Source organism: Calidris pugnax, unplaced genomic scaffold (assembly GCF_001431845.1).
Source record: "Calidris pugnax isolate Ruff unplaced genomic scaffold, ASM143184v1 scaffold63, whole genome shotgun sequence".
NCBI classification, from domain to species: domain Eukaryota; kingdom Metazoa; phylum Chordata; class Aves; order Charadriiformes; family Scolopacidae; genus Calidris; species Calidris pugnax.
Genome location: NW_015090852.1, coordinates 8,363,279 through 8,374,610, shown reverse-complemented (window position 1 = coordinate 8,374,610; position 11,332 = coordinate 8,363,279). Strand labels below are relative to the sequence as shown.

The 11,332-nt window shown below is 36.3% G+C and overlaps 1 protein-coding gene across 3 annotated transcripts in view; it reads right to left on the bottom strand.

Moving 5' to 3' along the window:
- Positions 1-3,176: 3,176 nt before the first annotated feature.
- The window catches only part of CAMSAP2 (calmodulin regulated spectrin associated protein family member 2), a 97,479-nt gene continuing 89,323 nt past the window's right edge, over positions 3,177-11,332 (bottom strand). Inside the window, exons 15-18 of one of the 3 annotated variants that reach the window (XM_014943446.1) lie at positions 10,915-10,987; positions 9,939-10,054; positions 8,063-8,181; positions 3,177-6,498 (exon numbers count right to left, since the gene is read on the bottom strand). In XM_014943446.1, the coding sequence (XP_014798932.1) occupies positions 6,193-6,498; positions 8,063-8,181; positions 9,939-10,054; positions 10,915-10,987 (614 nt within the window). In that variant the 3' untranslated portion in view covers positions 3,177-6,192. Of the gene's footprint in view, positions 6,499-8,062; positions 8,182-9,938; positions 10,055-10,914; positions 11,015-11,332 lie in introns of all 3 variants that reach the window. The other 2 variants (XM_014943444.1, XM_014943445.1) reach the window with 2 other exon arrangements.

Sequence of the window (11,332 nt, the reverse complement as noted above, 5' to 3'; positions counted from 1 at the left end):
CCTTTACTATTTGGAGAGGAGACAGTAGCATCCTGTTAGAAGAGGGCAGATGGAAGACTATGAGCTCTCGTTGTTCATAACTTTTAACTCGGGCATAAACACATCCTTGGGATGGTCTCAGCTTGCTTTGAACTCCCTAGTCATTATTGCAAAGAAGGTAACTCCCATGAATAGCAAAGCTGTTGGGTGTGGAAGTTTTGGAGAGCCTGAAAATCAGGATTAGTAGAGGAGGAGGTTCTGCATTGCCTAGTGACAAGACAGGGCCCTGCAGTCTGTTCTTGGAACGCTTCAGAGAAGAAAATAGTAATTGTGCGACTATTCTACAGATGTTGCAGGTGGCCACAGACAACATCACTGGATACGTTCTCGAAATTACTCCCCAGCGCTAACCTTGCACAAGATCTGCTGGTGGAGTCCAGCAGTTCGTGCAAAGCATCTTCATGTGGTCATCATAAAAATGGGCCAATCCCCTGGCTTTTAGTCATTATAACAGAGCCATGCAACTCTTTACATTTTATATTTACATGATATTGTAAAAAGTTGCCAGAAAAAAAATCTGTTTATAACTTTACTTCTGGAAACAGTGTTTACTCGTCTCAAGAAAGGATTTCCAGAACTTTGGGTGACAATTCAGCAAAATTCTTGCATAATCTATAGGAGAATTGTTTACGTAAGCATCATAGCTTCAGTTTCAGGTAGCTTAAACAAGAAAAATACTGAGCCAAAGTCTAATCTGGTTTCAGGTAGTTTAAATAATTGCAGGCTTGTGGGGCCTTGCCAGGTCTTGTAATGCAGACATTCAGATCAGTGACTATGTAGAAAGGATAAGACAGAGCTGCCTTCATGTAAAGCTTCATATTAGCTTTTAGTCTTTCTGCAAAGCTCCATTAACAGATTAACAGTGACATAAAAATGTCTATAGATAATACTTTTTACGTCTCCATGAAGTTCACATACTATTAACTGAAAACGTAAGCACATCCCACATGAAAAAAATGTTCAGTATCTTGCTTAACAAATTTGTCAATGGATAATTAATTACTCCTAAGTATTTTATACATCCGGTTGTTTCTAATGTTGAATAAGAGTCTGAAGAAAGTTTTCAATAACATTTTTCGGTGGACTGCTTAACCATTTTCTACCGTTTTCTGTCCTTTCCTGATATGCTAGTCGTTACTGGCTTTTCTGAATCAGAGGCAGTTCTGTCTAGTGTCCATCACTGTTATTCTTGAATTCAGAAATTTGATAAGAAGCCTGGTGTTAAGAACTCCACCTCCCAAAGAGTTCATACTGAGCTTCTAAAGTCTATGTTGTATGTTGCTTCCCGGCCTCTTATGAAGACCAGTAGTTCCGACTGCAAAGCAGACCAGGGAGCTGCTTTCTTTCCTCTAGAAGTAAATAAGGTAGAATAACTTCACTGCCATATTTAACTCTCTGCTGTGGTTGTCTAAATCAAGTGCAAGCAAGTAAGTCAGGAAGTATATGTGCATTTATACATATGCATACACAAACAAACATACTTCACATCTTTGTTCCTAAATGGACTACTTTGCTTTTAAAAACAAATTGTTTATAAATGAAAAAAGATGCTGTGCATGTTAAAAAATACTGACTTTATTTTCTACCACCTAGAGCTGGAATGAGATAATTTCTGTGGGTTTGCTGCTGTTGTTTCTAATTTTTTTCATTAATTTGAAAAAGTAAAAGCAGTTGTAAAGGGCTGTGGCTGGCAAGATAATCTTTATAGTTGCGATTCTTCAAACTGCTCATTCAGCTCATTAAATTATTTAAAAGGCTACAAAGAAATGCTAATTTGCTGTTTGAAAAAGATAAAAGTATTAAAGGTTTAGCCCTTACAAAGTTGTGGCTCTATTTAAGTTGTTGGAGAAAAGACACCCGACATCTACAGCTGATGAGTACAGCTGGATTTGAGAAACAAAGCTATTTTTCACATCACTTTTGTGTGGTTATTGATCCAAAGGCTTCGGTTCCAAGTGTAACTGAGATAACTCTTCTGCAGTTGGTGACAGCAGATTTCTGCACCGGATCCCACAGCAGCACAAATTGTGATTGACAAATTCTGTACAGATTCAGACACACAGTACACTCATGTTCTGTCAAATTAACCAGGGTGTGATCTGAAGTTTCTCAAGTTTGGTATTCCTAGCTTAACAGCAGAGAAAATGAAGCCTGTTCTAAAGCCGGTCTCGACAAAGGCTGTTTTTAGATGAAAATTATGAGCTGGGCTCGCCCCTGAAAAAATAGCTTTACTGGGTGCAACTGGTTGTTTGTGTTCCAACATAATTCCTTGCTTGTGTCAGCCTGTTTGTGATGCCGTACAGGGAACTGATTGAGCTGGCTGAAAAACAACCAGTTTTGGGGGGAGGAGGGAAAGCTATTCATTTTCCTTCACATTAGTATTAGAAGCCCTACTGTCAGGTTTCCTGTATTCTTGCAGCTGCCCTCTGAACAGCTCTGGAATTCAGAGATTCTTACCTGCATACCTTAGCCCAACAACTCAGTCTGCCTCTTCACAGTGCAGTGATGTCACCTCCCCTTTCAGCAAGTCCTTACTCTGGCTCTGCAGCCCAGCAGGGCAGCACAAAACCCCCCAAAAGACATGATTTGGACTGGAAAAAATTGCTAATATACAAATCCTATTTTTTTGAATGCTATTTCTATTCAAGATTACACCACTGACAAGTACAAGTTATTTCACTAAAAGTCATACTCTATTAGCTGTCTTGATGAAGGTAAGGCTTCATCTTGAAAACCTTCCCTTCTGAAGCAATCCTGCTACACCCACTGGTTTGTTTCTGGGGTCTGGACCAACAGAAGCTAACCAGGGCACAGGAGCTCATCAGTTGACTTGCAAACGTGAAACTCACTTCTGAAGAGAAGAGGGTAAGGCCACATTGTCCTCAAGAATGAAATTAGAAGCTCCTCAAGAATGAAACGAGAAGCCTAATTCTTCAATAGCCTCCCTCTGATCACACCAGAAATCTAAACTATACATGAAAGACAAAACAATGGGGGGGGGAAAAAAGGGAGGAATAAAAATGGTACATATTTCCTACAATTTCTTTGTTACTGAAATACAAGAAGAAACAAGATTTAAACGTTATTGTAAACTTCTTATCATTTCAGTTTAGATGTAATCAAGAAAACAAAAGATGCACTTTTGGTGCCATGCTTTTATTTAAATGAAAGGAAAAAACTACACTGTACCACATAAGTAGCAATGACAATATTTTACAGCACAGCATTTGAAAAAATATGGAAGCTATGCTCCATAGAAGTGGACAAGTAAGCACACAATACACTGTACATTTTTCAACAGTGCCCATTAAATCATAATTAAATAGCTGAATTTGGCTTTAAACAGCCAAATAATAAAAACTAACAGTCATACTAACATTTAAAAAAAAAAAAAAAAAAGATTTCAGTAGCTATTATGACTGTTAGAATATGAAATTTTGCTCCAAAAACTAAGACGAGAGTTTGGCAATTCAGTCATAGCAACAATAATAATACCCCTGATGAAAGCACCAGTGTGTTCTGAAAAGGTCAGTGATAAATACTGGCCTTTATGGAAAGCTTTTTTTTTTTTTCTTTTTTTTCTTTTTTTAAACATGATCCCAACCAAAGATCCACTGTAATTAGAAAATTTGCAGGCTTAAAAAGGAAAAGCGTATCTAGCTTTACTTTTCCTGTATTAAGTAAAACTTTATACTGCGAGCAATTAAATTTTCAACTGCATTATTCACATTCTACTTTTAGACATTGCACAAATCTTTAACCTGTTGACAAACGTAAATTTCATAATACATTCAGATATATTTAAAATGACTCAAAGAATTCTTGTCACGTATTTAAGCTCACTTCGATTAGATGGATGCGTGTGTCTTTATAGTGTTGCAAATCTTCAGTTAAATCATAGTACAGATTTCAGAAATAAAAAGCCTCCCACGATAAAACTTCTTTTGAAGTTATTCACCGTATGTGTATCAGTTAATCCCAACCTCCTGATTTCTTGAATCACTGTATATTATACACAGTTTCATATTGTTATTCAAGATGTTCCTACAACAGTATTTGTAGGAACTGTCTAACAGGCAGAATGTGCAAACCCTCTTTCCCCTTTATTAATATTATTTATATCCTATATACACAATATGTATACACTGGAAATATAAGAGTTACATATCCTGGTGATATACATGCAAACAGTAGGAATCAGCTAACCACAAATAGTTTTGAGCCACATACATATTAAACATGTATTTTAAAGTGTTTTTTTTTCTTTTTTTTTTTACAGTTTTAACAAATATACATAAATATAAGAACATAAATTACAGTAAAACCGACAGCATTTTTGAGAAAATGTTTGTAACTCAGATGCATTGATGCCTAAGGCCTTATAATAATTTAAAAAAAAAAAAAAAGTACTGTTCTAAACTGCTTAATGACATCTCGTTCCTGTGCATCTTTTATGTAAGTCGATGAGTACATGGTAGTAGTGAGGCATAGTTTCTCTCAAAGCAATTTAATGAGAGAAACGCGAACGTCGTGTTAGTCTCCCCATGAAACAGAATGGAGTACACACTTAGAGCACAATACTGTCTTATGCTAATGTAGTTGTCACAACATTGAAACAGAACAGAATCACAAATCATTCAAGTCTTTTCCTGAGAATGAGATTAGGTTTTTTTCCCCCAGCAAATCCTCTGGTGTACGTTATCAAAATAGCCACAGATTCAGGGGAGGCTTCAAGTTTGTAGTAGTTGGTTAGTTTTTTTTCTTTTTTTCAGAACAGTGCTATGTAAAAAGCAAATTATAAGAGAAACAAACACTGAAATGGAATAGTGATCTATAAAATAATCCAACACTGTTTTGAAATAAAATGCAGCCCTTTATAGCTAATACTGAATACGCCTAGAGTTTTTGTAAATGGTCATTTAATAAATTTATTGAAAAGTCATTTAGGCTTTTTTGCCATGTGTGTTTAAAATAGCTAAGTGTCACAAGACATCATCTGTTAGATTGTGTCAAGAAAACGATTTACTAAGACACATTGAAAATTCTTATCAGCTGTCTATTCCCTAGGAAATTGATTTAAGTCTGAGCTGGCAGACCTGAAGGCAGGAAGAATAGAGAGTGGCCTGGATCTCAAAATCTATGGGAATTAGATACACGACTTCTGAAAGGTCTGTGACTTAGTGAATTCTGTGATTCTTCTGAGTATTTTTAGTGTTCTGTCAGGCAAACATCAGGGTTCTCGTTCTGAATGTTTCACAAGTTGCTGTTACTTCCTTGGAGAAGCAGTGCCTGACCATCTGCTTGCTCTTCATCTGGAACAACGCAAAATAATGCACGTTTGCTTAAACTGTTTGAGAGTTTTTTACTCTCAAACCATTTTACTTTGCATTTTAATGGTATTATGAACATGCCCATGGTCAGTCATTACATCTCAGACGGTAACTTACTGAAACAGGAATAATTGCATCACCTAACTATACCCTGAGTTTTTAAATAATTCAGTTGAAGGAAATTTCAAGCAGTTCAAAGGTTTTCCCTTTGCTGTTTAGCCTGTAAGCAAATCAGTATTATTTAATTGAAGAACAATTATAAATAATCAGGGGAACAAATCTTGATTTTGTTAGAACACACAAAAAGGATCTTGCAGAACAACCCCATTCAGCTGTTCTTCAGAGACGTACAACTTATCATTTAGTCTTTGCTGAAAGTCAGTATGCAAAGTTCAATGGTATTGAGAATATTAACTATTTCTTTAGTGAAAGGAAAAAAAATATTCCAAGACAAGCACAAATACAAACATATAAGGCAACAGATGTAAAAAAAATGTAGTTTGAGTCACTAAAGAGGAACATTCAGTGCTTCAGTGTATCTAATCAAAATACAGAGCAAATATACTCTATATATTGTATTAGCACATACAAATCTCCACACAAGTCAAACATTTCCGTAATCACTCATAATTGTTCACCTAAGCCATAATCTTCTGCACTCCTAAACACTGTGTTTACATTCCAGTTGGACATGATAATAGAACTCGGTGTCCAGTTTTAAGTTCTAAGAGTCTTGTTGGCAACTAGAAATCTATTTCCTATAGGCAGTAAAGACGAAGTGCAAGTTTATCATAATTGTCTGAAGCAAATGTTTTCCCATCTACTATGCCTTGGTCGGTAAAAGTTTCTTAGGAGTAACTGGTCTCTTGGTTTGCCACAAATGGCTGTGAATGGTAATTGCATCAACGCTGGCAGACAAAGTTTTAGCAGGTATGTGGCTAAATTGCTTCCTGTCAGAGTTGTATTTGTACAGTCCCTCTATCATTTTCTTTGTGATAGATTTGGGACCTATTCCTGTTAATTTATTGATTTCTTCAGTATCAGGGCAGTATGTATACAGAGATCTGAACTGGCAGCCTGAATCCCGGAACAAGATTAAGAAATTATTGGCATCAGATTTTTCCATTTCCTTTAAAAGAAAGAAAGAAAGAAAAAAAATGATCACAATATGAATTTTACATTGTAGTTAGAATACATTCTAATGGCTGGACTAGAGGATCTGAAAGGTCCCTTCTAACCGTCATAATTCTACGATTCTATGACTGTCATTTTAAATGTGTTTTCTGTCAGAGCTGGAATTTAGGTCTAACTCTGTCCACTAGAAGACCTTATTTCCAATCATTAGAATTTGCTAAGCCTCACTTACCTGAATTTTGACAAAGTAGCTTAATTTCTCAAACAAAACCTCGTTTATTTAGACAATTTCAGCTACACTTGTTTAGTTGTACCTCAAGAGTAGACATCCTAACAATTTTTTTGTAGGCCAAATAAAACTTTTGATCCATTTCATCAGGCAGGTCAAATAGTTGTAAACTATTTGGGAACAGGAAATTTAGTTATGTCTAGATGTGCCTGAGAGATCCTCCAGTGCTCAAATGGGCTTTCAGTTGTCCCTAAATTCATTCAAGTTTGGTCAAACCATAAAAGTCCCTTGAAGTGTATGAAGCAAAGGTTCTTTATTAGCTGAAATGTTCAGACTCCTGTTCCACCAAACAACTTCTATGGGACATGTGCCCTGAACATGTACAGCTTCTACCAAGTGATGTATGCTGCATCCAAGAGTTAAGCACGACCTTTTTATAGCTGTTCTTTCCTGGGATTTCTGGGAGTTATTGTGCTCCCAGTTACTTGAACTGAAAGAGGCTATCTTTATTTCTTGTTATTCCCAAAAAGTAGCTGGAAAGACAGAGAAGGCAGCATCTAAACATGAATTCAGAATAATTACAGAGAGAAGAAAGGGCAAGAAATACTGTTGTGAAATTTATTCCAGAAAAGGAATTACATCCAGATTCCAAGTACCTGTGTTCTTTGATCTATTTAATCTGTCAAATTTGTCACAATTAGTAAAAGTCCTACTACTCTCAACCCTCAAACTCTGTGTTACATCTTTTGCATGGAAACACACTGGTGCCTGAGTTTTCACCCTTAAAATATTTGTGCAACTTCAAAAAGATTTATACTAGCCTAAGGGAAAAGGCTGGAAGGCACTTTTCTGTAGCAGAAAGTCCGGAGTTTGCCCTACTACTTAGAAACTGGAGAGAAGCGTAGGAGGGATGCGTTCCAGCTCTTGCTGTTCATGGCTGAGCTGTGCTTTAGCTCTGAAGGGCCCAGTCTGAGGATCTGTACATATAAGACTGGTATTTTTCATGTTAGAGAAAATAAATTTGTGATCAAATTGTAAGAGTCTACATATTGAAGTTCCCACATTAAACAAGCAGTAACTATTAATTAACATGTCAATCAATTCAGGTTCCTGTGCTGCATGTACCATTGACAGCTATTGTTTCTACAGTACTAGAGAACCCTTCTGCCTACACAGGAAGCAAGTCACAGCAGTCACTCAAGCCTTTCTAAGCACTGGCATAACCTCAGAATGTTCCTTTCGATATTTGCATTTATACTTGAGTGTCCTTCATAATGCCTGACGTGGTTTGACGCAGGTGTTTATGCTTTTAGGGGAAAAATACCCTTACCTCCAGTATCTTTTTCTTTTGACCTTCATTTACTTTTCCAGCCAAGCAGCAATGTGCCAGCGCATTCTGAATTATATACTTATTGGATTTAGCACTGGGTTCTTTGAAGAGCTTTGGTCCTATGGAGGAGGAATGACAAATCAGAGAAGTTAATCAATAAGCCAACCAAGAGTTACTTTAAATGCTGTGAAGCGCTTCTAGTATAGAACTTTGCATGCATAAAAATACAAATCCAGGAATAAAATAGAATTAGGCTAGAGACCACAAATTTCACAAACAAGTAAAATGTCATACTTTCAGCTGTTACTGAATTTGCTTACAAATGTCTTTCATTATTAAATCATTATTATTGGCAGTCTTCGTAAATATATTTTCTCTCAGAGGACCTTTTCTATGAACAACAAAAGGTTTTACATTTTCTAACTACAATTTCAGTCATCCAGGAGGGAGAATTTTTTTTTTTTTATAACATCTACACCTGTGATTTGAAGGGTGGGAGGTAAAACAATGAAGCTAATTCAGTGCCTAAAGTAACTGTAGCCTGTCCACCTTGGAATTCTAGAAATGTTTTACCCAAATCCAGGGATAAAAGATCTGCCCTGACACTTGTCAGGTTGTTCCATCTGTAAAAAGACTTGATTCATCTGGCTGAAGGAGAAATCTCCTGTGTTTTAATTTCTGAAATATCCGTGTACTTCTATCAAGACTATTTGAAAAAACCAACAAGTACCGATTTCGAGTCTTAGAAAGGAATATAATAGACTAGCAATTACCAATTAAATGTAAGATTAAATTTCACTTTGTCTATGCTTCATGGAAAAAAAGCCTAGAATCAACACCAAGAAGCTGTAATTTGACTGACAGAGTAAAGATATTAAAAATGTGAAAAAAGCCTTCTGTTCAATTCCTAGGAACTGATATTGCTTCATTTAAAAATAAGTTTTACATAATAATCATTAAAAGATGATCTTCAGCACTATGGTTCTTCATGAGGAAACTCTGCAAGACCATGCAGGCAAAGTCTCACTACCCCTCCTGTAATTTAATTTGACAGGCGTGTGGCACAAACTGACTGAAGTCTCACGGTTTAAAAACAGGTAAGTACTTTTTGGTCTTCCGAATGAAGACTGTGCCTTTCCAGACTGTAGTCATTTCAGCAGAAAGGAGGTCAGATTCTTTTCAAAACAAACATTTGCCAGAACTGACAGAGCTATGCAAGTCCAGCAATCAAACCCCGTCTCCCTAAAAGCTTATTGAAAATACCTAACGTTATTTTACTCTTTACCAAACAAAGCGATATTAGGTGGGCAAAAATGGAGCTTTTATAACCCTGATGATGCAAGGTCTTTGTGGTATCACTGTATATTTGGAGAAAAGGGATGAAGATACCATTATTGTTTGATTTATAATAAAGAATTAGAAGTCAGATTGTGAAGTTTTTAACACACATCAAAGTATCTCTTTGGAAAAAAAGGGTGCAGAATATTTAAATTCACATTAGAACAGAATAACAAAAAGCAAAAATCAAATTGCAACAGGAAAAAAAAAAATCTGCTTAGTAAAGTGAGCTTAAATTTCAACTCTTGCCTTGCTAGAGAGAACACTGAAGTGCACAGTGATCTGTGAGCCCATTTGCTATCCTGAGCCTTACTGCAGTTTGCTATGGTTATTACAAATGCTACTGAGTCAGTACTTTTATTTTGGATTTACAATTTTTACCTTCTATTATTACCATTTATTTCAAAGGAGGTGAAAGTAACATTTCTATGAAAGCATCCTCAATCAAGTTTTAGGAAACCAAATAAAGGTAACTGAAAACTTTTCATGCACAGACCACTAATAGTCAGGTACTTTTCTGAGTGTTGTTGTCACTGACCTGTGTATTCTGTAGCAGAGGCAACTGAGGAAGTTGTAGATGCATTTTCCCAATCTTTTTCTCCATTACGACTACCACAACGACTTGGAGATAAAAATCCTTCCACAGACTCAGACCTAAACATTAATTTTACAATCTATTAAAAAAAATTACAGTGTTCAGCAGAGAAGCATTCTAATATGAAAGGAAGGCAAACTATTAAAGTTTTGTACGTAAAAACCAAAAAGTTGGTTCTTAAGACATCAAGGAAATTGAAAAGTCAACTGAAACCAGCTGCAGGCATGTCAAGAGTGACCATGATAACATGACATGGGATATTGTAACATGCAGCACTCCCCTTTTCCTAGTTTGCCATTCTTCCCTGTTTCTTTTCTATAAAAAAATTAGTATTTCTCTGAATATAATTAAGTAGTTACACAGAAATAATAATTTCCCTCTGAATTATAATATAGATTTTGTATATAGGACTAAGAATTTTCTGTTATTTTTATTTCATTTTCAGGTGATTTTCTTAATGCAAAATAAATTCTGGTGTTTGGAAGAGGCTGAAGTCCTAGTGAACATTTAATACTGCCCTGTACAACTGCTAAGGGGAAAAAAAAAAGACAAGAAGCTTCTGTATTAAAAAAAGAAAAGAAGCTATGTAGCTACATGTAGCACACAGGTTTAACAAAACATTCACAACTTGAGATTTAAATACAAGCAGGTGAATTAAAGAGGCTGTGTGAACAGCATTTTGTTTTGACCTCATTTATAGCTGCCCAACTGGTTCACTCAGTAAAATTTGTGAAACAAATGATCATGGCTTAGTTCCCTAACGCCTGACAGTGGAAACTATCAATGTCTCAAATCAGGAGAACAGACCTGTTCTTGGAGTACACTATATATATATACACATTACCTCTTTAAAATTCATGCTAGTTTTACATAGCTGATTACCAAATGTTATTAAATGAAATAGTTCTTGTAGCTTTACCTTGGTGTTCTCTTGCCTGACTGCACACTCTCATTGTCCCCTGTATTCAGCGATGCCAATGAAAGACTAGATACTGAAAAAACACGATAAAGCTGTGAACCTGGATAAAAACAAAGTTAAGGCTTATAAACCTATGCGAGTAGTAGAGTCTGTTCATTAGACCCAACACCAGCATCAGAAAATCGTTAAGAGCTTTTATATAGGAGACTGAGAGCCGCACATGATATACCTGCATGCGTATGCGGTGCACTCCCCCTGAACACCTGCTGACACCCAGCCTTTCCCAGCCCCCTGGGGTGGCCTCAGACTGAGCTTTCATGTGAAGCATGGACATGGGCATATTGGCACCATGCAAATCAAAGAATGTCATCTAAGTTAATAAGCCCTTATGAAAGGGAGCTTAAGAGATCTAATTTAA